Source organism: Cavia porcellus, unplaced genomic scaffold (assembly GCF_034190915.1).
Source record: "Cavia porcellus strain 051 isolate PalLab524CR breed Dunkin Hartley unplaced genomic scaffold, mCavPor4.1 scaffold_24, whole genome shotgun sequence".
Classification (NCBI taxonomy): Eukaryota; Metazoa; Chordata; class Mammalia; order Rodentia; family Caviidae; genus Cavia; species Cavia porcellus.
The window spans coordinates 42594005-42621098 of record NW_026947507.1 but is presented as its reverse complement, the minus strand read 5'-3'; the positions used below and the strand labels follow the sequence as shown (position 1 = coordinate 42621098).

The 27094-nt window shown below is 40.7% G+C and overlaps 1 protein-coding gene across 10 annotated transcripts in view; it reads left to right on the top strand.

The window, feature by feature from the left end:
- The window catches only part of Msra (methionine sulfoxide reductase A), a 333241-nt gene that overhangs the window by 157944 nt on the left and 148203 nt on the right, over window positions 1-27094 (top strand). For 9 of the 10 annotated variants that reach the window (XM_023561460.2, XM_063234965.1, XM_063234964.1 and 6 more), the window contains one exon: window positions 15352-15471. The exons of the other annotated variant lie outside the window; for it this stretch is intronic. In XM_023561460.2, the coding sequence (XP_023417228.1) occupies window positions 15352-15471 (120 nt within the window). The remainder of the gene's footprint in view (window positions 1-15351; window positions 15472-27094) is intronic. 10 annotated transcript variants of the gene reach the window in all.

Genomic DNA, 27094 nt, shown 5'->3' with positions numbered 1-27094 from the left:
GCCACACATTCAGTATCTGTCACCAGGTCAGGCCTCTTGAGTTCCCCTTCAAGTTTACCCCCTGCAACTCCCTATCTCTGCACAGTTCCTCCTATGACCAAGGGCCCACACCTGTCCAGGTGTGACTGGATGTATCAATGTATTACCTGATCAGAGTTCTCTTGTGAGCATCACCCCTGTCCTTTGCAGAGGATGACAGCTGGGAGAGGAGAGCCTGGAAACATGCTGCACATGTGCACTGCACCCGTATCTGCCCTGTGCCTGAGAAATGCCATCCAAGTGGAGGCCCATATGCTCGTGCTGTCCCCTAGAGCTTCCAGAGCTGTGTGCTGTTCACCAGGTGCCACTTAAATCCCTGCAGTGAATACAATAAGACAGCAACACCACCCTTCAGCCCCTTTGCTTACTCAAAGTGCCAGCCCAGAGCTGGTGGCTGGGCTGGTTTCCAGGGAGCTGCAGAAGAAGAGACGGCAGCCTGAATCCTGGGTCTGTGGCACATTGTCAGGCTGGAGGTGGAACAAGGAGGAAACTGAGGAAAAGAATGGTAGCTGGTGCTACCAAGCGTCCACTGTATGCATGACACTTGCTGTGTTCTCAGTGGGTGCCCTCAAACACTCTGCATCCACATCCCCAAAAACCCAGGAATTTGAAAGAGGAAGGGAGAGGTGGGATGAGAACTGCTTTTCTGTGTTCAGTGCTACATTTGTTCTCATATGATCATCAAGTTGCTACTTCCTAAGCCTCAAAGGAAGATGGAGCTTTCCATAAATTGGAACTGGAGTTTCCAGGAGTCTTTCCTTTAGGAACTCTCCTGCCATGGGCTAAAGATGGACTGTTCAATTTTGAAACAGTTCCAGTTCAACAGAGCTCCTCCCTACCAAGAGCCACATGCATGCAGGGCTGTCAGATGTCACAGGACAGGTGAACTCCAGGGAAATGAGTCCACTGAGCAGGAAGGACTTGCATGGAATCAACAGTCACCCCTAGGGTTGATAATGGAAGCACCGTGTGAAAGGCATTGGACATGCTCTGGAGGTCCAGGAAGAGAGATTGTATGAGACTGGCATTGTGGAAAGACAGCCATATCAAAAGTTATTCCGGGTGTGGGGAGAGGATTTCCACAGGTGGAGATGGGGTGGAGGGTGTAAGGTACACTGGTGATGGTTGTGGGATAATCATGGGCTGAGAGTAGGTTATGAGTCTTAATTTTGTCAGTTGTAAAAGTAATCCAATCTCATTAGACAATCTGAAAAATTCATAAAGACAAGAACAATCAGAAGCAACTATTATCCTAACTTGTTTTATATTTCTAGACTATCAATCACTCCACATGACTAGTTTTTTAAAAACTTGCTTTGATAATGATAGTTGGATACCTACTTCTTGTAGACATTCAGACACTACTTATGCTCTACTGTAGAGTATAAAGAAGAAAACAAAAATTTCTGGTAATCCTAATCAAAAGTAATAACTACTGTTAACATTTTGGTTTATTTCCCTTGGGTCCATTTTTAAACATATATACATTAAATTAAATCTAAAAAATTCCTTACTCTTTTCTATCCTGATGTTTTGCTTCTTAATGTTTTATTTTTAATACTTGTCCATATAATTAAATCATAGAAAGATGGATGCAGAATGGTCTACTTCAAATTATGGGTGGGGCATTGTTTATTAGATACTTTAATAAAATACTGGAAGTGGAAGTTGTTTCAGATTTTTAATAGATAGGCTGTTAAGAAACATTTTTTAGTTGTTATAATTACAAACCACCTTGTACAAATCAGTGGGTTTGACCTTTCCATCCATGCTTGTATTGTGCTCTGATTGTATCCACCCTCCCCCTCCCCCTTTTTCCACTCCTAATGGTTCCCTTTATACTGTTCAGTTCATCTTTTTTTAAAAAACATTTTTGTTAGATTTCTGAAAACCAATACTTTTAATTAAAAAATATTTCTTTTCAGCAAGGTTTTAGAAGTAGAATCTTAGAATCAAGGGTATTGTTTCTTTAAGTATCTTGCCTATCTGTGGGTTCAAGGAATAAAAAGTGACAAGTTTGAAAGAGGACATAATGAAGAGGGGGAGCTGTTGTCTTTGTCCTGCTAGTCAAGGAAAGAGAGACAATGGGGGGCCAGGTACTACTGAAGCTGAGACCAGGAAGAGAGACACATGATGGTCCCTCCTGCTTTACTATAAAGATCTGGGAACAGGTGATCTGATAGAGACCTCAGAAGGCACTGGCTTGTTGTGCATTTGGTGTTGGCCCTACGGGATGTAAGATGTCAGGGAGCCTAACTGAGGCAGTTTTATCAGGAGCTGGAAATGAGCATCTTCCGGAGCTTTCTTAGGTGGATGGTGAGGACCGCATTTTTGATTTAAGAGCCATTTTGAACAGATGACATATGGTCTGACCTAAGTATAAAGGTGTACTTTACAGAAAGCAAAACCACGCAGAGCGCTCTTGTCCCTCCCACTGTCAGCAGTTGCAGTGGAGTCAGGGGAAGCATGCAATCCAGCAACACGATGGCTGGGTCATCCCTGTTCTACAGCTGGACTTCCCAGGATGCTTCCTAGGTAACCCTGGAAGTTACTGTGAACGTGGCTGCATTCTCTGGGAAGCTTGAAAGTGGGGATCAAGCAGAAGAGAGGGGCGTTTGGACGTGGTGCAGAGGAACAGGTGGTGGCCACAAGTGCTCTAGTGGAACCGGCTTCCCTGTTGTTTCTACCCTGCCAACAGATTGCTCTTCCCAGGCCTCCTGCTGTTGGAGGGTCTGTTACTCATCCGTACCTGACATGAAGAACTGGAGAAAGGGGTCCCTGCTTAGCAGAGAGTGGGCCGTACTAATTAGCAGATTTAGCTGGCCAGTTTGTGTCGTGACCATAAGGACACAGTGGATATGGGGAGACTTCCTTCAAGAATGCCATGCTTGTCATGGTCGGTCTCTTATATTTTTAGAAAAATAGTGTTTTATTAACACAGTCACAGATTCTTCCTGGTCAGGTAAAAAATTGCAGTGACAATGTGTTTTGGAAAAGGGCTTAATGAAAATTTGGGATTTCTTTGAGTTTTTTTCTGAATATAGTATTTCATATGAATAGCACAAATTTTAAAGAAAAATAATTTCTAAAAATATGGAAAATTCTGTAGATACAGATATTCATAAGAAAGGACATAAACATTTTGAGTAAAGATAATTCTTTAAAAAGAAAATATCCAGCAGGACTTTTGGAAAGTCTCTCTCTCTCTCTCTCTCTCTCTCTCTCTCTCTCTCTCTCTCAATCTTTCTCTCTCTTTCTGTTACTTGAGATTTGACCAAAAATAGTGATTTTAATAACAGTGTCAAAATTTTAAATTTCGGGGCTGGGAATTTAGCTCAGCGGCATAAGCGCCTGCCTTAGAAGCAGGCAGTCGTGAGTTTGATCCCCGGTACCGATAAAAACGAAAAAGACAAAAATTTTTTTTTTAAATTTCATGTATTGACACAATTGTAATTTCACTATATTCTTTAAATCTGCTTGGTGCTTCAGCTATGATGTAGTTTGAATCTTTTTTCTGTTTAATTCAAAATTTCATTCCCACAGAAAGTGATATCTTCCAGAAGTTAGTGGGGAGGAGGCTGGTAGTAATGGCAAGTGAATTCATTTAATCTGTGACTTCTAAAGGCTAGAGTCATCTTGAATGAAATCTTCTCAACAGTGCAATTTAGATATATTCTCCAAGAGACACCTCTTGTGGTCCACAGCAGGTCCTCTAGGGCCACCTGTCTCTTGTTGTGGCTGCTACTGTAGCAACAAACTAACCCTGGGAGCTGATGACCTTCAGGTGGGGGCATCTTCTTGCCTCTTGCCTTTGCCTATGTGGTCACATGCATGTGTGCCACTGCTCTCTGTGAGCCTGCATAAGCAAATTTCAAGGCATTTGCAGACAGTCTAATGCTTAGAAAGATGCCAGCAGCATCAATACATGGACTATAAATTTGCTCATGAAATTAATTTTTGGGACAAACTAAAAACAGACATGTTTGAAGAAAACATACACACCTAAGTAACTCATGGATTATGAAGGAAATAAAATAGAAAATCTATTAGAAAAGAATACTAATGAGAGTACTACATGTTTAAATATTTTGGGTGTCTAGGAAAAATTTAAAGTAAGTGTATAATCTTAAGTACATATATTAGAAAAAAATTAAAATAAAAAATTGAAGAAAACACTAAAAATAAATAAATTTATCAGTGACTCTTAGGGAATGAAGTAACAGTAGAGTGCAAAACAATAATAAAAAAAGGCAAAACTAGAAAATGAAAAGTAAAGAGGATCAGTGAAACCTGGGGTCAGTCTGCAAAGAAAATTTCTAAAGGCAGAAACATAAATTGGAAAATACGAGTAAACAAACGTTAACGAAACAACACATCCTCTAATTCCTCTTTTCCTCCACCCCAAGGACACAGTATTCAGGTGGTTCAGAAAATTCTGCCATAATTACAGTGGAGAAATAATCCTCTTTTATTGCACAGAGGGATAAAAAAGAAGGAAGGATTGCCTATCCTATTAATAAGACCAGTAAAGCCTCGATACCAGTTCTGCACAAGGAGGATACAAGAAAATAAAAATGTGACAAATCTGCCTTATGGACATAAATGAAAAATTGAATAAAATGGCAAAAGTAATTCAGCATTAAAATGCTTAAATTAGGTAAGATTTATTGCCAAATGTTTCAGAAAAACTTATTAATATAATATACTACCCTAAGATATTAAAGGAGGGAGATTATTTGATCATCTAAAAGAATGCAGACATTGCTAATATTTAAAACTCATACATGATAAAAAGCTCCTAATTGTATGCATGGAAGGAAAATTTTTCTACATGATAAAGTATATTATCTGCAAACTTCCAAAACACCACAGACTTATACTGGAGCATTCTCACTGAAGTTAGGATGAGACAAGATTCTCACTGTCACCTTATTATTCAGAATTGTGTGCAAGGACTTAGCCAATGCAATAAAACGAGATAAAGTAAAGAGAATAATTATGGATAGGCAGGTATAAAACTGTCATTTGTACAAAATATGGTTTTCTCTACAAGGCATTAAAGAGAACGTGGAGAGAAGTGATTAGAACTAATAATAGAATTTCTGAAGTTTTCTGACTATAGGAAAAGCATGCAAGAGTCTGATTTTTTTATACTGCAGAAGTAAGCAATAAGAGAAAAAACAGTATTTTTTAAATAAGAGAACAATAAGAGTAATAATTAAACAATAAGAAAAAACAGAAAAAAGTGTTTATAATAGCTACACAAATAACAGAATACATAGAACTGTATATAATAAAATCTATCAGACCTTTGGAGAATATTACATCATGGTATTCAAGGGTATCCAAAAAGATTTTAATAAATAGAGAATATTATATTCATTGACAGGAAGACTCAATATTATAAATATGACAAAATATTTTCAGAATAATCTGTAAGTTCAATGTAATTATCATCAAAGGGTATTTTCATGGAATTTGACAAGCTGATATTAAACTAAATTTGGAATAGTAATGGGCCAATAATAGCAAAAAGACTTTTTGAAGTGAGACTTACTCTACTAGGTATTATGGCTCATTAAAATGGAGCTACCAGAATCTCTGCCTTTTGCTGCAAAACTGCTGCATCTTCAGTGTTCTGCACTCAAGTGCATATGTCTAGAGTCAAGCAGACCCCTCTTTCTTTCAGACTCTGTTTTTAATCTTCAGAAATGCACCCAGAGTCTGATTTCAGCTCCTATCTTCCTCTGCCACCCCCTGGTCTCCACTGCCACAGCCTGTCACCTGATAATATTCCCTGCTTCAGTGCTTGGGTCACTTCTGTCTACTCTCTGCAAAGGACAGTCAGAGCAATCCTTATAGAACCTAAGTTTAGTCATCTCCTTTCCCTTCCAGCATGCAACAGTGCTGTCCATTGTGCTCAGAATACCGCCCAGAGTCCTCACATGATCCCAAAAAACCCTACAGAATCTGACTCCCCTCATCAGCGTGCCAATGGTTTCCACTGGTTCAGTCCCCTGGCTTTTTTCCTGTCCCTTCAACATGGCAGGCACAGGGTTGGTGGCTTTGTAGGGCTCTTTCCTCTGTCCTTTTATCTGGATGGCTGACAGTCTCATTGCTTTGAACCTTTGTTTGAAGTTATCTCTTTGAGGTCCACCTTGAACACTATTGAAAATTCTATCACTAAAGATCTTTCTGACCCAGCTCCACTTTTCTTATGTTTCATAGTTCTTTGTGCCTATAGTAAGTGGGCACTTACTATACCACCTACTTATTTATATTTTTAGTATTTCTTATCTGTCTTCTCCCCCTGGAGTGTGTTGCCTATAAAAGAATAGGATCTTGTCTATTTTGTTCACTTATGTACGCCAAGAGCTTACAGGATGTCCTGGAATATATTAGGCACTGTCTAAATACTTTCTGAATAAATGAGTGAAAAAAAAAACAGTACAGAGATATCAGAATCAGAACTATTCAAAGTGGTGTACTACTAGAGATGTGTAATAGATAAAAGTGACAGAAAATGGATTATTTAACAAATAACAATTTATTTGGGATACTTGATTATCCACATGGAAAAAGACAAATTGAGTCTCTGTCTCACAGCCTACACAAAAATTATTTCTAGATATCTCAGTAACCTAAAATAAAGAATACAACTTTAAAGGCTTCTGAAAATATCAAACATTATGTATAGTTATTGTGCAGACACAAAAATCATATGATAAAAAAAGACAACTTTGACACATTAAAATTTAAAACATTTGTATGACAGATATCATAACGAAGGTAAAAGCAAATTAGACACAAAATTATATCTGTAAATATAATTGACAAAAATTGATTAAAACATTAAAATTACAACAAACGAGACAGGAAAAATGTAACAACATGATAGAAAAATGGACAAAGGAAACTTACAAAAGGACAAACACAAATGGCCAATATACAGTATGAAAATATGCTCAACCTAGCCAAACATATATCACAATCATAGTGAGATACCACTTAAAACTCACCCAGCTAGAAAACATCAAACGCTTGCAAGGCCATGGCATAACCTCACGTGCCACTCTTGGCTGGTTATACCTGACAAGATTTTTTTTTTTTTGCCTCCTCATCCCTCCTTGTACCTGTACATAGCCAGCTGTTATAGCATGGAACTCCATAGGCTCTCGCTATGTTCCCTGATGAAAGTACACCCTTTTGGGGACCCAGATCTCTTTTCCTACAGGACTAAGAGTTAGGTGGCAGGCAGCACACTGTCCTGATGGGTCTTTGGGAATTATGATAGATGGAGCCATTCTTGTCTGCACTCCTTGCTTGTGAACATGTGTAATCTTTTGAGGTCTAGTGTGTCACTATCTTTGGGGTTTTTGATGCATGTTGCATGTCCTGAAGGATGCAACCCTTTTTGGAGTTCCCTTTCTGAGTTGATGGTGTCACTACACCTCAGAGCCATCCAGTGCTGTCCCAGAACACCAGCTTCTGGGTCTGTGCAGAGAATAAAACAGGAGGAGCTGTGGTCATGGCCACTGCTGTGTCACCTGTGCTGTGAAGTGAGTCACATGTTGTGGTGTTCTGTGGAATGGTCACTGGTTGAGACCATGAAGGCAGAAAGTTGCAGTCACCTGGGAATACATGTCAGAACACTGCTGGCCTTTTCAGCTTGGATGTATCCCAGTTACTCCCTGGCCCTGCCCCCTTGCGTTAGTTGGTTCCCTTGAGGAATGGTGGTAACTAGGGTGCTTGGTGAGTCTTTGTTGCTGGGCCATCACTTGGTCAGTGGAGGTAGTGTCTAGACTTGGTGAGAGGGTGTCTAGACTTGCTGTTGGGTCCATGTGAAACCTCCATTCTGTTACCATGGCTACTTCTTCCCTGTGCCCCTCATGTCAGCATTGGGGGCAACCAGGGCAAGGCTGACTGATCCCATCTACTAGTCCTCTGCTTCCGCTTTGCAGATTGGTCCCCTCTCATGGTGGCTGCTCTGTGGCTGGCATTAGCACGCATTACCAAGATCTTCACAGTGCCTGCTTACTCTCTTGTGTGCATCTTGAGCTTTTGTTTCTCCTCCAGTTTTTGTTCTTGGCTTCTGGCCACTCACCCAAGCCATTTGTTACTGTCATGAATCTACATGGGCTCCATCTTCCACCCAAGGTGGCTCACTGCTTCATTGCCTGAAGGCTACTGGGTGGGAGGATTTCCCTGCCACTATCTTTTAAGCCACCCTAGGGATGCTGTTTTGTATCTTAAGCTTGCTGTCACATAGTGAGCCAACCATTTCTAAACAAAACAAAGCAAAACAGGCATTTTTCTTTCCTCCAGCTGAGTGTCCACAATCCCCATATAGCCATAGGACTACAGTGAGGGAAGGATGTCGGACAGTGCTGATGCGTTCCATGGGAGTTTGGCTACTTATTCCCAAAGCTTGCTTTTACTCTCTGGTCTTGCTTGGGTGCCATCCTAGAGGTATGACCTCTATTTTGTTTTGTTTTTTTTTTTCTTTTTTTTTTTTTTAATTTTATTTAAGGAGAAAAGAAAAAAAAGCAGAGAAAGGGTACAAGTTATACAGATTTGCAGAAAAAAAAATGAACAGTAGGAAATTACTAGTTAATGGATTACATATTGTCATCTTAGAAATAATTGTTCAAGTCACAAAATTAAAGCTTGTAAAGTGGACATTCCATCAATGATACTGAAAACAGTTCTGTTCAATGATCCAATAAAACTCTGTGATATCATTTTCTATCTTATACACTTAAATATACATGCAGTTATATAGTACAGAGCACTTTCTTTTCCTCTCTTTTGTACAATGACTATTACACATTTTGGGTTTCATTGCTCCCATGGTTCTTATTACTTTTTTGGAAGAGAGTAAAACCAAATGTGACATAACAGAACAGAATCGGTCAAGTCAAAAGGGTGGACATAATAGATAATGTGAAAACATAATACAAGGTGATCAACAATGGTTACCATAATGCCTCCCGCTATCTCTAATAGAATTGCCTATATTGTTAGTTACAATACAATTGAACAAAACTGTAAAGAATAAAACCGACAAAACCAAAACATTGGAGACATTGTAGGTCTTCAAAAATAGATAAAAGTCAATGAGAATGGGCGTTATAATGAATCTCATTATCTTCACAGCTGATGCCTAAATTTTCGAACCTGATACTATCCAGCAAAACAGAATGGGGGAACATCAGTTAAAAACCAGATGGTGAGAGTAATACAGGGCTTTAAATCGAGGTAATGGAAAGTCAAAGTGGGTTACTATAATATATCCTGCTATTTTTTTCCTTTAATTAAAAGGATAAAAATAAAAAAGTAAATAATGGAGTGGAGATTGAGATAAAAGAGGGCATAACAACGAAACAGCACAGATCAAAACATAACCATTTAAGCAGAATAGTGTTTCACCACCAGATAATCCTGACCTAAAAGTAGTTACCATATTATCTCTTTCCTTGAAATCCTTGAGTACAACTTCGTATACTGTAGCATTAAGTATATCAAAACAATGTAAAACCATTCAAGAGAATGACAGCATTACAGAGTATTTAGAATCAACTAACAGAAAATGAACAATGGTTTCTGTATAATCTCCTTGTCTTTAAAAGGTTTTTGCTTATACTATCATACATAATAAAATCCAGTAAGATACAACCTATTTGGACCATTGGAGACAGAAGGACAAAAGCTAGATGAGACTTCAAAACAAGATGATACTAAATCAGTATTACCTATTAAGATGTCATTTTCTCCAAAATAGCTGTTCCTATCATCCAATCTTCTCTGCCTCATTTCTGTTGAGCTCTTATTCTGTCAGTAGCTGTCAGTTTGTCTTCTTCACTTTGTTCTCTGCTCCATTCGTTGTGGCCTCCATTATTTCTGGATTCTTTGTATTTTTCTTTTTTTAGAATATCCTGCAATACTCTCTGTAGAGTTGAATTGGTGGTTGCAAATTCCCCCAGTTCCTCTTTATCCTGGAAGCACCTTGTTTTTCCATCAATTTCGAGGGACAGTTGTGCAGGATATCTCAATCTTGGCTGGAGATTATTATCTTTCAAAGCTTGAATTATTTCCCCCCAAGCTCTTCGTGATTTGATGGTTTGTGCAGAGAAATCTGCTGTAATTCTGATGGGTGCTCCCTTGTAAGTGGTCTGCTTCTTGTCTCTGACAGCTTTTAATATTCTGTTCTTGTATTGAATTTCTGGAATTTTTATTATTATATGCCTGGGTGTTGCTCTGTTTGGGTTGTAGGTAGCTGGGGTCCTGTATGCCTCATACATCTGAGTATCTTTACCTTTTGCTAAATTAGGAAAATTCTCCTGGATTATTTCTGTGAGTAGCTTTTGTAGTTCATTTGTTTGTGTCCCTACTTCTTCTTTTATGTTCTTAATCCTTAAGTTATGGCTCCTCTTATCATCTTCTTGTCTTTGTATTATTGCTGTTTGTTTCTTTGTTATTTTTAAGAAGTTTTTCATTTCATTCTCCCATATTACAATTCTGCCCTCCAGTTCAGATAGTCTGTCCTTAGTTTCTTTCAAGCTGTTATGCCAGTCTTCGATAGACTTCTTAGTTTCTTGGTAGTCCCTTTGAACCTGCTTCACGTATTCTATGCTTTCCCTGTTTTCTCCATCAAACACTTCTCCCCTCTTTTTCTGTTCTTCCATTCCACCATCTGTTTTTTCTTGGGTGGTGCTTAGTATTTCTCTAACTATTTTGCATACTTCTAGCTTCAGGTCATTGATAACTTCATTCCTGAATTGGTCTATGAGGCTCTCTATATGGCGCCTTATGTGTAATGGTGCGGTGTCTGTTATTGCCTGTTTCTCAGAATTGGGGGCCGAGGAGCCTTTCTTGTTGCTGCCTCTTCCCATATTCTCTGTTCCTTATATATGCAAGCTTATATGAGAGGCCTAGCTTCTCTCTCTGTCAGCCACAGCCTGATCGAATTGTGCCGGTTAGGTGTTTCCACTCACTGCTGCACACCAGGCAGCCTACGCGGGGGCCCGCCCCTCCCGACCTCCGTCAGGCTCTGGGATCTGGGTTGGGCCAGCCTACGGGGTCCGCCAGCAGCGTCACGCAGGCCAGGCACTTTTCACCAATCCCGCCCGACAGGGGAATGTGTGGCTGGAGTCGCCAGCGCGCCCTGCTCCCACAGGACTGCCCGGGCCCAGAAAGTCCGCTGGAGTCAAACTGTGGTGGAGTGTCAGTTTCTCTCACTCACCTCGCCACAAGTCAGAACATGCCTCCCTGCCTGTCCTGTTTTCGACTCCGTTCACAGACTCCCGTTCTCAGAGTTTCCGTGCGTCTCTCTCCTTGCCGAGCCGACGTAGAGGCAGCCAGCCACCGCGCGGCGGGAAACCCAAATGGCGTGGGGTCCAGCCTCAGCAGCGAGGCTTTTCTGTTCCTGTTTTAGCACCAGGACTGCATTCCAAGTTGGTTTCTCTCAGCCGAGTTCGTTCCTGAGTCAGCAGAGCATAACTCCACCTGCTTATGTCTCTTTAGTCCGCACCATACCTGGCTTCTGAGCCTAGTTTTCAGAGAGCCTCCGGTAGTTGCTGTTATCTGTCCGCCATGTTCTCCCGGAAGTCATGACCTCTATTTTGTGATGGATTGTTACTGCCCCCATGGGACTAGCTCTTCATAAGCAACATTAGCTACACAGTCCACCAGAATTCCCTGGCTTGTCATTCTGCAGTGAGCATCAGTGATACCTGGGTCATGGTCATGAAATACCTTTTCCATTTAAAGGTGCCAGGCTTCTTAGAGAAGTGGCCAGCCCTGGTTGTGGAGTGGGAAATGTGCGAGAGGATCCACGAACAGCTGGTCAAATCAGAAAGCAAGGAAGCTGTAAAGGACAACTGAAGTTGTGACAAACGGATTCCAGAGCCAGTTTGAAGAGGTCTTGCTGTGGAAACTTTGACCCATAAAGCTTGCCAAGAGCCTTAATTGTCGCATCTAGATTAATGAGTGTATAATGGTGAGAACTAACTGGTCAGCTTTGGAGATGGTAAACTCATCATCTTGAAGATGCTAAGTAAATGGACATAGTCACACATTTCTCTCCTTCATTATGAATTGCCCCCACTGAGCATTTCTTTTTAGTGTATCTCAACTGATAAATGATAAAGGAATGACAGAAGATCACCATTTTGCAACCCTTGAAGAAGAAACACTTTCTAAGCATTGAGCATGCATGGATGCTAACATCACAAAAGAGATAGTGAGACATTATGTCCTCCTTGATCAAAGAGCATAGCACCTCCTCGGTCTTAACAAGGGATCCAGCCTGAGTCTGCGGAAGGCTTGGGTCTAGTCATCAGTTGCAGCAGGTTGTCTTCTGAGGACACATGAACAACTGAATTGTGCCATGAGAATGCTATCAGCAGAAGCTGAGCTGTGGGAAGCTCATGTTCTTCAGAGGGCAAAGGGCAACTTGCTGCTTAAAAGGACTTAAAGACAGCATTTTAGAACATTAACATGATTAATATAACATGAGGTGGATAGTTGGATAATTAAAAACATAGAGAAACGTAAGATGAGATTACTGTAAAAGCCAGTTAGTGGTTACTTTAGGGAGAGAAATTGGGTTGAGAGTGATGGTTACAAGGGTTATAAATGGTATAGTAGTAGGTAACTTAAAAATGTATATGCTATGTTATATCTTTGGAATTTTGCTTTCTTTGAGAATATTTTTTTTCATTTTTAAAGTAATAATCTATTACAGAAAATTTGAAAATTAAAACATTCTTATATTCTCAGAATTTTAAAATCATGGTTATAACTTTAGTATATTTCCTTCCAGTCTATTTTGGTAAGAACATTTTTACATTTATAATAGGAACATGCATATAGTTGTGTGTTTCTCTTTTAATTTAGCCTTAGATAATTATGATACAGTCATGTGCATATTTCCATGTTGCAATGTTATCCCAACAGTAATTGTTTTACTGCATTGAATTTCATTATATGGCTGTCTCATATTTTTAAACTATTAACCTATTTTTGGTAGGATTTCCCCACACATTTTAGCAAGTAGAATGTTTTTGGATGATGTATAACTTTATTCACATTGTTTTTTTGGTTGTTGTTGTTGCTTTGAATTTTTAAAGGAGATTATTAACAGCTGTCAAGAATGTCAGTAAACTAAATTTTCTTACAGCTTTGTCATTAAAGCTCGTAAAGCTAGTGATTGTCAGAATAGGAGGCACATATTAATTTACCAGCTGTTGCTCCCCCAGGATCTTAGCTATATGTGACTTGGCAAAGCTACATAAAGCTTGAGAGAGGTAGCAGGCTTCTTACATTTGTGAGCCACAAACTAGCAGCTCCACTGGACACTTTGATAACTTATGGTAGAGAATGTGGGGTGCTTTTGGTGGGCCCAAGGGAAAACAGTGTGATGCTTCTCACATTTCTACATGTGTTCTTGGGAGATGCGTGTTGGCTTTTATCCAATACTCAAAAGAATCCAATAACTATGGGCATAAACGATGTTTTCTAGTTGAATGGAATGCAATTTTTGTGTTTGTTTATTATTGTTCTTTCCTTCCCTCCCGCTTTTTCATACCTTCCTCATTTATTACATTCAGTAACAGAACTCAGAAGAATATATGTTTGGGCAAACAATGACTTAGCACATGCAAATTAATAGTGACATCATAATTGAACAGATATATGACATTTTTAATTGGAAATACTGCATAAATATATATTGATTTTGGATATTTCTGCATTCAGACAAGTCACTGAGTGCTACATGTCTTTGTTAAAGTATTTTTTAAAAAGTGACCAGGGAACTAAAGGGAAGGGAGAGTCTTACAAAAGATGGCCGTATTGTTAATAGTGTATCAGGATTTAAAACCCATATTACTTGCACCACTCTGCTTAGATAGATTTTATTCTGTCCCAGTTTGTCTACTTGCACTAGATCTGAGGGCACAGACAACTATCCCCAAAACATCAGGATATAGCACAGTAATCATCTTTAATTTCCTATTATGTTAATCTGTAGCCCTATATGACTTATACTGTTTTATCATGACTGATCTTAGTTAAATCTGGCTTGTTTGATTGCTGTTTGGTATCGACAGATTTTATTCAAAATTGATATGATTGATAGTATCTGAGAGTATAGGCAACTACACTGAAGATGACAAGACTCACTATGCTACACATTCTGGTTTGATTACTGCCTGTTTTTGAAGTTTTATACTATATACAAAGTTGTGTTTTTATTAATACTGTTATGTACTGATATATTCAATTATACTATGTCTGATGATATAGCCAATTCTATTGAAGATAACAAGAGACAACCAGGAACTATGGTAGAACTCCTTGTACAATGGTCTTATAAGTCTTTTTCGTTTCAGGTGTTTATAGGAATATGTTTTGTTTTGTCTTGCTTTGTTTTGTTTCTCCCTCTAACATAGAAAGGATAGAAATGCATGTTAAGACTCATGCATGTGTAGAACCTATAAACAGTTTATGAGAACTGATCTTATGACACATGATGAAATGAACAAATACTTTGAAGAAAAAGAGACACTAAAGTACCTAATGCTGATCCTGGAGTGTCATAATGTGGCCCCCAGCAATAGTATTATTCTTTGTTCAGAGTGATATTAGCCTGCTTGGGTTTATTCAATCTCAACATAATTGAAGATATGGATAACTGCATGTATGTTTAAGTGTATAGGATTGATAACCGTATTTCTAAGTTTTTGTTGGATAGTTGAACAGAACTGGTTGCAGTCTCACTGTTTGAATCCCCACTTTATATGCTCCACTTTAGTATCTTGATTAACTATTTGTAAGAGGATAATCTGTAATCATCAAGTAGTGATTTCTTAGTTTACTTTTTTCTTTGAAAGTATGTACTATTTCTACCCATTTTCTGTTTTGTTTAGTCTTTCTTTAAATAAAAATTTAAAAAATGACCAGGGAACTTATCATTAAATACGATATAATTGATGAATTGAGTATGAAAATATTCATAAACTTGTTTTCCAAAAACGATGTTTTGGGGAAAGGTGTAGATTTACTAATCCACTATAATCTGAGGCCTTCTAAGTTTCTGTCCAGTGAAAACAAAAGGTATTCTATGCAAATAATCTTAAATAAAATTATTTTTAAATGTTAAAAGTTCTCTCTCTATATAAGCTGGAATCAGTCATTTTTAATCACCAAATGGTCTTACAAGCATCTCTTTCCTAGCTGGAAGGACTTGTAATGGGTAATGAGCTCCTTGTTTGGGAAACATGTTTCATCACTGTCTGATGTTTTTTGCAGGAATGGGCTGTTTTTGGGGAGCTGAAAGGAAATTCTGGATCTTGAAAGGTGTCTATTCGACGCAAGTGGGATTTGCAGGAGGCTATACTCCCAATCCTACTTACAAAGAAGTCTGCTCAGGTAGGAAGTCCTCACTCTGACCTATTGCTGGCAGGAACATGGAGGGCTTGTCCCTACTGGCATTTTTAAAATGGGAATATGAATTACAAAAAATTATTTTTGTTTACTCTTCTCTTTAGCATTTCTGTAAATGTATTGTTTGACTCTTGGTGAATGGTTTTAGAAGATTATAAACTTCCTATGCACTGTAATATTTAGCTTTTTGTGTAAAACAAATGCCCTAAAATTTAGTGGCTTAAGGCAGGCTAATTCAGCAATCTGGGCCAGCTCTCTTGGGGGCTGTCATATAGGTCTTGTGGGGACTTGCCCAGGTGGCCACAGTCACCTAGTGGGGCAAATTGGTCTCCAGTGGCCTCTCTCATGTCTGGCGGTTGGTGCTGGCTCCTGAGAGTGCTTCTTAATGGGGATGTGGGAAACACTGGCTTGGACTAATACACCTGCTGGTGGACACAAGAACCCAGGAGCAGCACGAGAGGACAAGCCGCATTCTGTGACTACGCCCTGTTCACTGTTGTCTCATTGGTTAAAGGAAGTCCCATGGTTTGGCTAAGAGTCAGTTCAGCATGAGATCCCCCATCCTCAGGCAGGGATATGGGAATACAGAGAGATGTGAAGAAATCAGAACCATCATGCGACAATACACCACATATCATGTACCACATATGTTTTCTGGAGAGAAAATCATAAAAAGCCATGTTATGCTGCAGATGTTGCCACACCATGCCCACAGGCCAAGTTCTGCTCTGCTCACTGACATAAATTGAATTTATTGAAATGCAGCTGTGCCCATTTTCTGTTTCTTTTTACATATTATCTATGAACATCTTTGTGCCACAGTGTCATGGACCCATGATTGCAGCAGAGGTGTATAATCTGCAAAGTCTGAAATATTTACCGTCTAGCTCCATGGAAAATTCTAACTCCACTACCACATTACCTCTCTGGATTTGTTTCTGACCTTCATGAATTTTCTTGACTTTCTTGCCAGTTCAGGTAGTAATAAAGACTCATTGTTACCAGAATATTTTGTTTACCAATTTTAGGAGTTCTTAATAGAGATTGATCACCAAATTGACACAAATGAAATTTTACAAATTTAAGCATTCATTTTTTTTGCATGCTTATTTTTGAGACAGGGTCTGGCTATATAATTCAGGCTGACCTCTGATTCACTCTATAGCCCTGGCTGATCTTAAGCTCACTGCAGTCTTCTTGCCTCAGCCTTCCCAGTGTTGGGATTATAGGTTACCTTAATATTCTGCTTTTATCTTTTTAAACTTGAAGGCTTGACTGGGTGTTATTTATGAAGGATCTCTCAGCTCCCCACTAAGGCACAAGTAATGCTGAGAGGATGTGTGGAGGCAGGGAGCTGGCTGAAGAATAAGCATACTGATGTATTTGTTATAATATGAATTTTCTTTTTGAAATAAAATTTTACTGTACAATAAGGAAAGTACTATAAAATATGTGTATGCTTGATTTTCTTGCTCCTACAGAAGAATTGAAATAGATCTGATTGGTACTGGGAATATGGAATGGTGAATACTTTAATGGTTAACCCATATTTTTTTTGCTGCTTCTTTTGAAAATTTAAATTTTTTTTATTTTAAAGACAATAAAACCAAGGAAAATAAAACAGAATAAAACCAATTAAAACAAACCAGTGTAAGTGATACAGAACTTCAAAACAATATGAAATCAATAATAGTTACCTTGGGGGCTGGAGATTTAGCTCAGCGGCATAAGCACCTGCCTTGCAAGCAGGCGGTCGTGAGTTCGATCCCCGGTACCGATAAAAAAAATGAAAAATAATAGTTACCTTAATGCCTCTTGTTGTCCTCAAAATAGCTGCAGATACCTTCAGACATAGTGAAAATCAAACAGAGCAGAACAGAACAGAACCAACAGAAACAAAACAATGAATACAATAAAGGACTTCAAAACAAGCCAACTATAAATCCAAATGGCTACCATAGCATGTCTTGCTATCTTTAAGATAGCTGCTCTTGCCATCAGATATAACAAAATCAAACAAAACAAAAGAGAACAAACATTAACCCAAAAAAAACAATGAAAATGAAACAGGGCTTCAAAACAAAAAGATGGGGAATCGACAGTGGCTACCACCCTTAGAAGGAGATCCCCCATAGATACTACACTGCATATTGCTATCCTCTTAAGAGATGATAGACCACTGGCCCTAGACCTGCAGGATCAGTGAAACACCAAACCACCACCAGCATCAAAGTGCGTTTTACCTCAATAGCCATCATCGCAGCCTGTGTTTCTCCAGATCAGCCGGTGACTTTCAGTGGCAGGGTGGGGGGATTGGTTCTTCTTGTTTGCCAGCCAGTATGCCAGAAGGGACTGGGGTCTGTCTGTCCCACGGTGGGCGACTGTGCATGGTGCTGGTTTACAGGGAGGGATTGCCCCTTGGTGAGGCCTTGTTCTCTCCCCACATAGTCCATGAATAGCTTTTTGTTTCTTCTTAAAAATTAAACTAATTCTACAGCAGAGCTATAAATAGATGCTTCTGAACCTGGAGTTAGGCCATGATGAAAATCTTTCTGTAATCGCAGCTTAACTTAATGGCCCAAGAGTAAAAGGCTGGTAATCAAAACCCCAACTATATTGCTCATACTCTTGTCCTTGGGCCACACAGTGTTAACAAGCTCAACAGTGTGATTGCTTACTTATACACTCTTTCTTTTCACCTCTGCCTTAATGACAACATAGCACTTCCCATGTGTTGAACTCCTACTGTGTACCAGACACTGTGAGAAGCATTTTTTATGTCTTTTTTTTCCCTACACAGTTGCATGAGGCATCTCAATGTCTGTCTGCTGCAGGGAGAGTGTTGAGGCTCAGGGAGATAAGGAAGGCCCACACACAGATGGAATCTTTATCTCCTGCACTCTTAGCTCAGAGTTTGTACCCTTGACCATGGTGTAAATCTCCCAGCTGCCACCATTCCCAGCCATTCTCCATTTATCTATTTACACTCCACCAATCACACATTCTATTTCAGATCCATCCTTCCACTACCTTTTTAAGTATATTGGTGTGCTTTTCTTTATTAGCAATTCCTGCAAGGAAAATCTTTCATCCTTCTGCCATTTAGAAGGAAAAAAGACCAAACTCTGTCAGACACAGGTCATACAAACAGCTTGCCTATAGCTGTGGATGAAGATGGAACTCTCAGAGGTTGGGGAAAACTCCATTTAATACCTATACTCCTGCTAAATTGGTGGTAGCACTGGAAAGTGTGGTTGCCATGGAAACTTATCACTGATTGGAAAGTGACAGTAGTTGGGTCTAACCCAGACAGGGAAGGGGCTTAATTACTTTTCTCGTTGCTGAGACAAAATACCTGACACTCAAAGGAGGAAAAGTTTATTTTAGTTCACTTTGTAGAGGTCAGTCCATAATTGGCTGGTTCCAAGGAAGGATGGCAGTGCAGAGGAGAAACAGTTTATGGCAGGCAGAAAGTAGCAAAGCAAGCAAGGGACCTTAGCAGTATCTTTCTGCTCCTTTTATATTCTACCTGGGCTACCTGGATTGGGACGGTGCCAAGCCAGTCAGTGGACTGACTTAGTCATCACTCATCCTTAATCCTAGCACTCTTAATTCTAGTACTGCACCATGAATCAGTGCCACACTGTAGATCCAGTCACAACTGAAAAAGCCCCACCTATGACTACAAGAAGCTTTGTGGGGACGTCTAGACAAATGCTGTAACAGAAGGGAGAGATGATTTCTTTCCCTTCTTTTTTGTTCTGATCATAAAAGAGGAAAACAAAAAGGTGGAGAGAATGTATGATGAATGTATGAGGTCCCTTTGCCACAGGAGTGGTGAACCCTTTAGATCCCTGGAAATAGCAGGTAAGGAAAATGGGGAGTGTCAGTAGCTAGAATAATTACAGTAACCAGCTAATTAAGGCTTTTGACAGAGGAGAGGGGTCGGGGAGACAAAAGCCCCTGGTGCTCAAAGCCTTGCTGAACGTATCACCCTGGAGGGGTCTGACTAGAAATAAAAAGAAACCCACCAGCCTCATGCCAGAGGTATAATAATCACAGAAGTCAGTGTAAGAAAACATTAGACTGAGTCCTAGTATTTGCGTCAATTTCCAAATTGTTTATGCTTGTGTTGGTAAAACTGATCACAACCCATGGAATATTTTATAAAGGTTTTTACTGATTTTTATTTTTGCAAGAAATAAGGAACATAAAAATGCAGATTGTGCACAAAGCCCTTCTTGCCTGTAGTGGTATACTTGAGCCTAAAGTACTGTGTGATTTCCTGGATTAAGTGCAGGTTTAGGGAAGAGGGGGGTTATCAAAATTCCAAACGCAGAGGGGCGGTTCTACCCTGCCAACCTGCATGTGATGATGAACATTGTGCTCTACACCTGTGTCTTGACATGCAGATTGGCGGCCACAATCCAAAGGGCCAGCAGCCCCAGTTCAGCATATTAGCCCTGCTAGTGGGTACTCAGCCTCCACAGGAACCAATAAACAAGCAAGTGTGCATCTGAGTGTGCAAGAGCACTGTGTGCCAACAGCACATGTTCTTGTGTGTAATAGCATTTCCATATGGAGATGTATTGATGGTGACCAAAAGCTGAGCCAGCATCATCACCAAGCACTAGAAAGATACCTGTCCTTCCTGTAAGAGCAAGAGAGGAGGTGGCCCTGTTGTGGCACATGCACAGAGCTGACCATGGTGTCTAAGCAGTACATTCCCTTTAGGCTTCCAGATAGGGCTGTGCAGGCAGGCTGATCGTCATCCTGAGCATCTTTGACTAGTGTATGCAGCAGATGTGAAGTGTGAACAGTTTCTGAAGCACTGGGAGTGATGGTGCCTACTGGGAAAGAAAGTCTGAGAGACACCTTTGCTGGTCTGCACAGAGAGGCTGATGCTTGCCTGGGAATGGAATCTCAGCTTCAAAGTTTGTGGGACTTCAGTCTCCTGTAGGTTCCCTGGCTGAGGGAGAGAAAAGGGGACCTAGGCAGGGCAGACAGGGAGAGAAGCTAGGAGAGGGAGCCTGGCGCCACCCTCTGGGGAGCTCTGCTCAGACAGCACCCGATGCCTTGACACTTTGAAATTGTGTCATCAGCCCAGCTCTGCAGAGCCTTCTAATCTTTTGCCCTCTTGCTGAGATTGTTTACAGGAAGAAACGGCAACAAGGCTACATCAGCCAGGCAGCTATTCTAATTCTTACTTCATATTCAATAAAATGCCACTTTTGGGATCTCAGTCTATGGTGAGGTTAGTCTGCCCAGGTCATTCTCTCCATACTAACCCTGGGTGGAACTGAACGACAATAATGGAATTTTGGACTTCAAAGCTGGGAGCCAGAAGGCAGGCCTTCATGCTTTCCCAAACACTGTGACTGCCTCCTTGGGTTTCCCTGGAGAGTCCCATTCCCTCCGTGTGTCCATGTAGTATCTATTTAAACCTGTACAGTTTATTTAGTTTAGTAGCCTTAGCTGGGATGTGTGGTAGCCTCTCTCAAGGCCTGTGGACCTCCAGGTGGTGGGGTCGCTGTTCCTGTTGTGTTTCCTCTCTGTCTTTTAAGAGACATGCTGAGAAGTAACTCAAGTCTTAGGGGCCATTGCTGTGTTCCTAAAGGCTTTGCAAAGCCTCATTCCTTCCTGTGCGTTCCTTATGAACATAGCATGTCTGGCCCAGAGAACCCAGACCCCTGTGCTGGCTGGTCGTGAGGAGCCTTGGATCCATGGAGGCATTCTTGGATAAGCTGATTATATCACATACTGGGAGTATATCACATGCAAGACTTCAGACTCGGTACTAGAGGAAGGCTGTCTGTGAACAGTAGTCACTGTCTTCAAGAACTCTCTCCTGCACAATCAAACAAAAACTTGATTTTTCACATTTGTTTTGAAGAGTTAGCTGACCCTGGCTTTTTCTTCAAGCGTATGCACATACGTGCACACACACATACACACACACACATGCATGCACACACACTCTGTCAGTTTGTTATGCAAACCAACTGATTAACTGGCATGCTGTTGCCTCACTACATTGCTTCTAGAAGTAATTGAGCTATTCAGATTCCTGAATACCCTGATAGAGAATTATTCTTACATTTTATAAGAATGACTGTATAGATGAAAATATGAAAAGGCATTCTGCAATGGGTAAGCTTTCCTGGTTAATTTCAGAGCATTAGTCTAATAGACAAATACCCCATTTCTGGCAAGAAAGCCAGGATGTTGATTCACTGGGTAATATCTTTTCGTATTTTGCTTACAGATGTTCAGAACAATTCCATATTTATTAGTCTATTCAAAGGCTTTTAGAAATCTGTGCAGCCAAGTGGCACTGAAAGTGGAAGCCTGAAAGGGGCTGTGTAACTTTCCTCTGTGTGGAGGGTACAGTCACTGAGGCCATCTGAGACCCAGACCTTTTCTGTATTGACTGAGGATCCCAGGTAGGGGCTGCAGGCAAATGGTCCCAAGAGTCCCTGTGGGACCCTGGGTCTGGGAACACAGTGTGCGGGGTTCTCATATGGGCTGGGGGGCATCAGCACCCCTTTCCCAGGCCTCAATATTCTCTCTTATGAATCAGTAGTGCTACTTTATGAAGCCAGTGTAGTTGTAATTGAATTCTTCTCAGAAAATAAAATTGTTTCAAATTGGAAGTGACCTGGAGAGTCTAGTCCATAAACTTGTTGCTGTTCTGGCTGTTGGGCTCCTTAAGCGTGAAAATGATAGATGCTGAAGGGCAAGTGTGTGGTGGCAGGCAGGTGTCAGCCCACACCCTGACACTCACATAGCACCAGGAACCTACTTTCTCCTCCTTTGTGTTCCCCGTGGGTCACAGCCCCCACCTTCTCCAAGTGCGCCCAGTTTTCTTGATGCTTACAGACTCCGACCAAGCATGGGATGATCATCTCTCCCCTAATATAAAGCAGTCAGTGTGCCTTTATAGTTTGACTTAATTTCTGAAGTGTTTGGGTGGAAGTGCATGTCTGTGTATCTTACGTGAGATTAATGGTCTCATTCTGCTGCAAAATAAGGACAAGTTCTGTGATTGGCAGATCGTATCAGGCGACGGAAAACCCGCTCTAAATACCTTGCTGACTGCATTAAGTCTCTTTTAGTGCACAGTCAGTCTTATTGTTCTCTTTTCAATGTCACTCAGGGTAAATTACTAAGGTGTGACATAGCCTGAAAACTCATGAATTCTGGTGTTCAGTTTTCTCTCCAAGCCATTTAATCACATATGTTCCTCTTATTTTAGACATAATTTGAGCTTTGAACTTGTAACAGGCTGAATAAATATGCTTATCTCTCTCTCTCAAACCAACAGAGAGAAAGCAGGCTTTGAGGTCAGGGATGCTTGACTGTGGTTAGAACTCCAAGACCAAACACAACCCCCACAGCCAACGCCAATCTCCCCTGTCCCACTCACACAGTTATTAGGGACACATTGATTCAGTAACTGGACCCCCTGTCTGAGGGGATAAAGCACAGCTAGTGGGAAAAGTGCAGTCTTTTTCTAAGCCCAGCTTCCCCCAACTGTAGGCTTCTCTTGACATGGGGCACCGCTCTGAAGGACCCACAGCAGAGATCCGGGGGCACAGGGCACACGAATGTCACGCATTTCATGCCTGAAAGGCTCTTTAACCATGGCTTGCTGCAGTGGTTTTCAAACCCTCAGCCTCTAGAAAGCTGCTGTGGGCTTCCCCTATAGTGGTGTTCACAGGAAACACCAAGCACTTCAGCAGGGTGGTGAACCTCATCCAGCTGTTACCTGTGTTACATTTGAATTCCCACCGAATGTGCCATTTTAAAAGGTTCTTAAAAACATTTAGAACCCCATAGAGATGACTTTCTTTGTGGCTGAGACTGGTTAAGTGATTTGGGAGAGAGATGAGAGGAGGAAGGTGAAAGTTACTTATCGTTTTAGATCATGGTGTTGCTGAATCTTGAAAGTGAAAACCTTCCATCTATTTTGGCTGCTGATGAGTTCAGCATGACCAGTGATGCAGAAGATTGTGTCATGAGTTTCCTGCCATTTATACTTCTTCTCAGAAGTGTCTGTTCACTTCTCTTCTTGATTGGATCTTTCCTTTTGAAGTGTCTAATTTTTTTTGAGTTCTTCATATATTCTACATATAAGTCCTCTGTCTTAAGAATAGCTGGCAAACATTCTTCCATTTTATGGGTTGTTTCTTCACTCTGCTGATTGTTTCCTTTGCTGTGCAGCTTTTTAATTGGATATATCCCATTTTTTGGTTCTTGATGTTATTTCTTGTGCAATGAGGGTTCTGTTCAGAAGGTCCTTGCCTGTACCTATGGGGTCACCAGTCTTGCTTGCCTTCTTTTCCAGCAGATGAAGAGTTTTTGTTTTCATATTTAAACCATAGATCCATTTCTGTTTTAGTTTAGCACACAGTGGAAGATACAGATCTAGACTCTTCTGCATATGGAGAGCCGGTTTTCCCAGCACTATTTGCAAAAGAGCTCATCTTTCCTGCAGGGCCTGGTTTTGGCCCCTGTGTCAGAGATCAGATGGCCAGAGGTGCCTGAGGTTTTTTTGCATCCTCTGTTCTGTTCCACTGTCCCACGTATCTGATCTGGTGCCAGTGCATTCCTCAGGCTTTCCTGATCACCAAACCTCAGCTCTGCCCCAGCTACGGGACAGCACACAGAGCATCCATCAGTCACAAGAGTGGTCTATTGGGGTGCCTAGGACAGTCTCCACCCTTTTCAGAAGTATAACTTCTGATTCCCATTATCCATGTTCAAAAAGAAGAGTGAGTAGAGAACGTTAAGATATTTAGCGAGAGACATTCACATAACTGTCACTACAGTATTTTGTTACAGCTTTTCTCTTTTATTATTAGTTACTGCTAATTTCTTGCTATGCCTAATTTGTAAATCAAACTTTATCATGCAGGGTAAGCACAAGGAAAAAGCACAGCAACTACTGGCTTCATTACTGTCCGCAGTTTGAGACATCTGCTGGGGTCACTGGCTGTGTCCACCTCAGATAAGAGAGGCAGTTATACTAAATTTGGGAGAAAACATCTAACAGAAATGAGGAGCAAGGACTGATAGAAAAAATACTGACCCCCTGAAATCTCAATATCTCAAGCTCAGGAATCACCTTCATTCTGAATGCAATCAGCAACTTCATCTCTAGGGCAAGATGAATGGAAGGTTTTCAATTCTTTCAGGATTCAGCAACACTATGATCTAAAACGACAAATACCTTTCACCCTTCTCCTCTCATCTCTCTCCCAAATCACTTAACCAGTCTCAGCCACAAAGAAAGTCATCTTCATAGGGTTCTAAATGTTTTTTTTTTTTTTTTCCTGTCTTTTTCCTTTTCCTTCTTATCGGTACCGGGGATCGAACTCATGACTGCCTGCTTTACAAGGCAGGCACTTATGCTGCTGAGCTAAATCCCCAGCCCCTTCTAAATGTTTTTAAGAACTTTTTAAAATGGTACATTCGGTGGGAATTCAAATGTAACACACGTCACAGCTGTGATGAAGTTTACCGCACTGCTGCAGAGAAATGAAAATTAAAACAACGCTGAGATCCCATCTTACTACAGTAAGAATAACCACCATCAAGAAACAATGTGGTGGTACATGCCTATAATCCTATCACTTGGGAGGCTGAGGCAGGAATATTGCTGCAAGTTTGAGGCCAGCCTGGGCTACAAAGTAAATTGAAGGCCAGCCTCAACTACATAGTGAAACCCTGTTTCAAAGAGACAGAAAAAAAAAATTCTGGGTGGGGGGAGGAAGGAAGGAAGGAAGGAAGAAAGAAAGAAAGAAAGAAAAAAAAAGAAACTAAAATAATAACAAATGCTCCTAAGGCTTCAGAGAAAAATGAACCATTCTGTATTGTTGGTAGGAATATAAACTAGTATAACCACTGTAGAAATAACCATTGTAGAAATCAGGATGGAAAGTCCTCAAAAAACTAAAAATTGGGGAAAAAAAAGAAGCAGGACATTCCTTTAGACTGTTATTTCCTTTGTAGGTATCCCGAAAGGGTAAAGGCTTCATTTGACAGTGATATATGCATACCCATGTTTACAGCTGCACTATTCATAAAGCCTAGTCTGGGAAGCAGTCTATATATTCATCACCAGATGAATGGATAAACAAAACATGTATAAGGTGGAATAGTCCTCTGCCATACAGGGGGTAGACTTCAGAAATATGTAAGAAAATAGATGTACCCTGAAACCATAATGCTAAGTGAAATAAATCAGACACATAAGCTTAAATATTGCAAAGTTTCTCTTCTGTAAGAAACCCAAAATATGAATAAATTAAAGAATAAAACACAAGAGGATAGGAAACAGGGAGATAAATCTCCTGCACACTGGAAGCAGGTGGGGGTGGGGAGATAACTGACAGTTTGTGAATTCTCTGAGGACCACCGCGTGTGCTGCACATTTTTTCAGAGTTCAACATGTTAGTACTCCCTTGTCTGCCTGACTGGCTAACCCTCCTCTCTCCTCAACCAGCTTACATCACTGCCAGGGAACAGGTGTGGTGGCCAAAGGTCAGCAAACTGACAGACTCTAAGTAGTTAAATATGTCAGTGTTTCAGCATATCCTATAGTAAAATTTTAACAGGCCCTTTAAGGGGCAAATAAATCAAGTGGAAAGTAGCGTATTAAAGCATCCTTTCTACCCATCCAACACTGAAACAAGTTATTCTCTCACTGTCTTGCTATTATATTATCAAAGACCTAGAAGGGAGATTAAGTGGAATTTGCTATGGCAAGCAGTTCTTAAAATGTAATTGCAAAAGCAATAGATGAACATGCTACCCTGATATTTTCAAACTGTTTATAATGGAGCCATAACGTAATGTGGAAAAATAGCCTTGTGGGGGTGGGGAGCATCTCCAGAAATTTTATGTAGTAACACTAGGTTTTAATTACGTCCTAATGACTGCAACAATTTTTAGAGCTTTGGAATAAGGTTTTTTCCCCCTTCAATTACATTAAAAATAAGTATCTGGGTCAGCGTCTACTCTCTTTACCAACCAGAAATCACAAGAGGGTCTCATTTGCTGTAATCCTAGCATTCAGGCTGATGCAGGAAGATAACAACTTTGTTGTCAGCCTGGGCTACACAGTGAGTTGAAAGCCAGCCTGGACTGCATAGGAAGACTGTGCCCGAGAGACAGAGAGACAGAGAGACAGAGACAGAGACAGACAGAGAGATAGAGAGACAGAGAGGAGAGAGACAGAGACAGTGAAAAAGAGACAGAGGTACAGAGAGAGAGAGACAGAGACAGACAGAGAGAGACAGAGAGACAGAGACAGACAGGGATAGAGAGACAGAGACAGACAGAGACAGGAGAGAGAGACAGAGACAGGAGAGAGAGACAGAGAAACAGAGACAGAGGTACAGAGAGAGAGACAGAGACAGAGAAAGAGAGAGAGAGAGACAGAGGTATAGTGAGAGACAGAGAGAGAATACAGTCACCTACCATGTAAGCAAGGCACCCAGGCCGGGGGGCAGGGGTGGCTTTGGAAGAGATCACTCACTGTTGGCCAGTGCTGCATCTGTCACTGGTCAGGAATCAGTTACAAACCACCAAGGCCCTCAGCTGG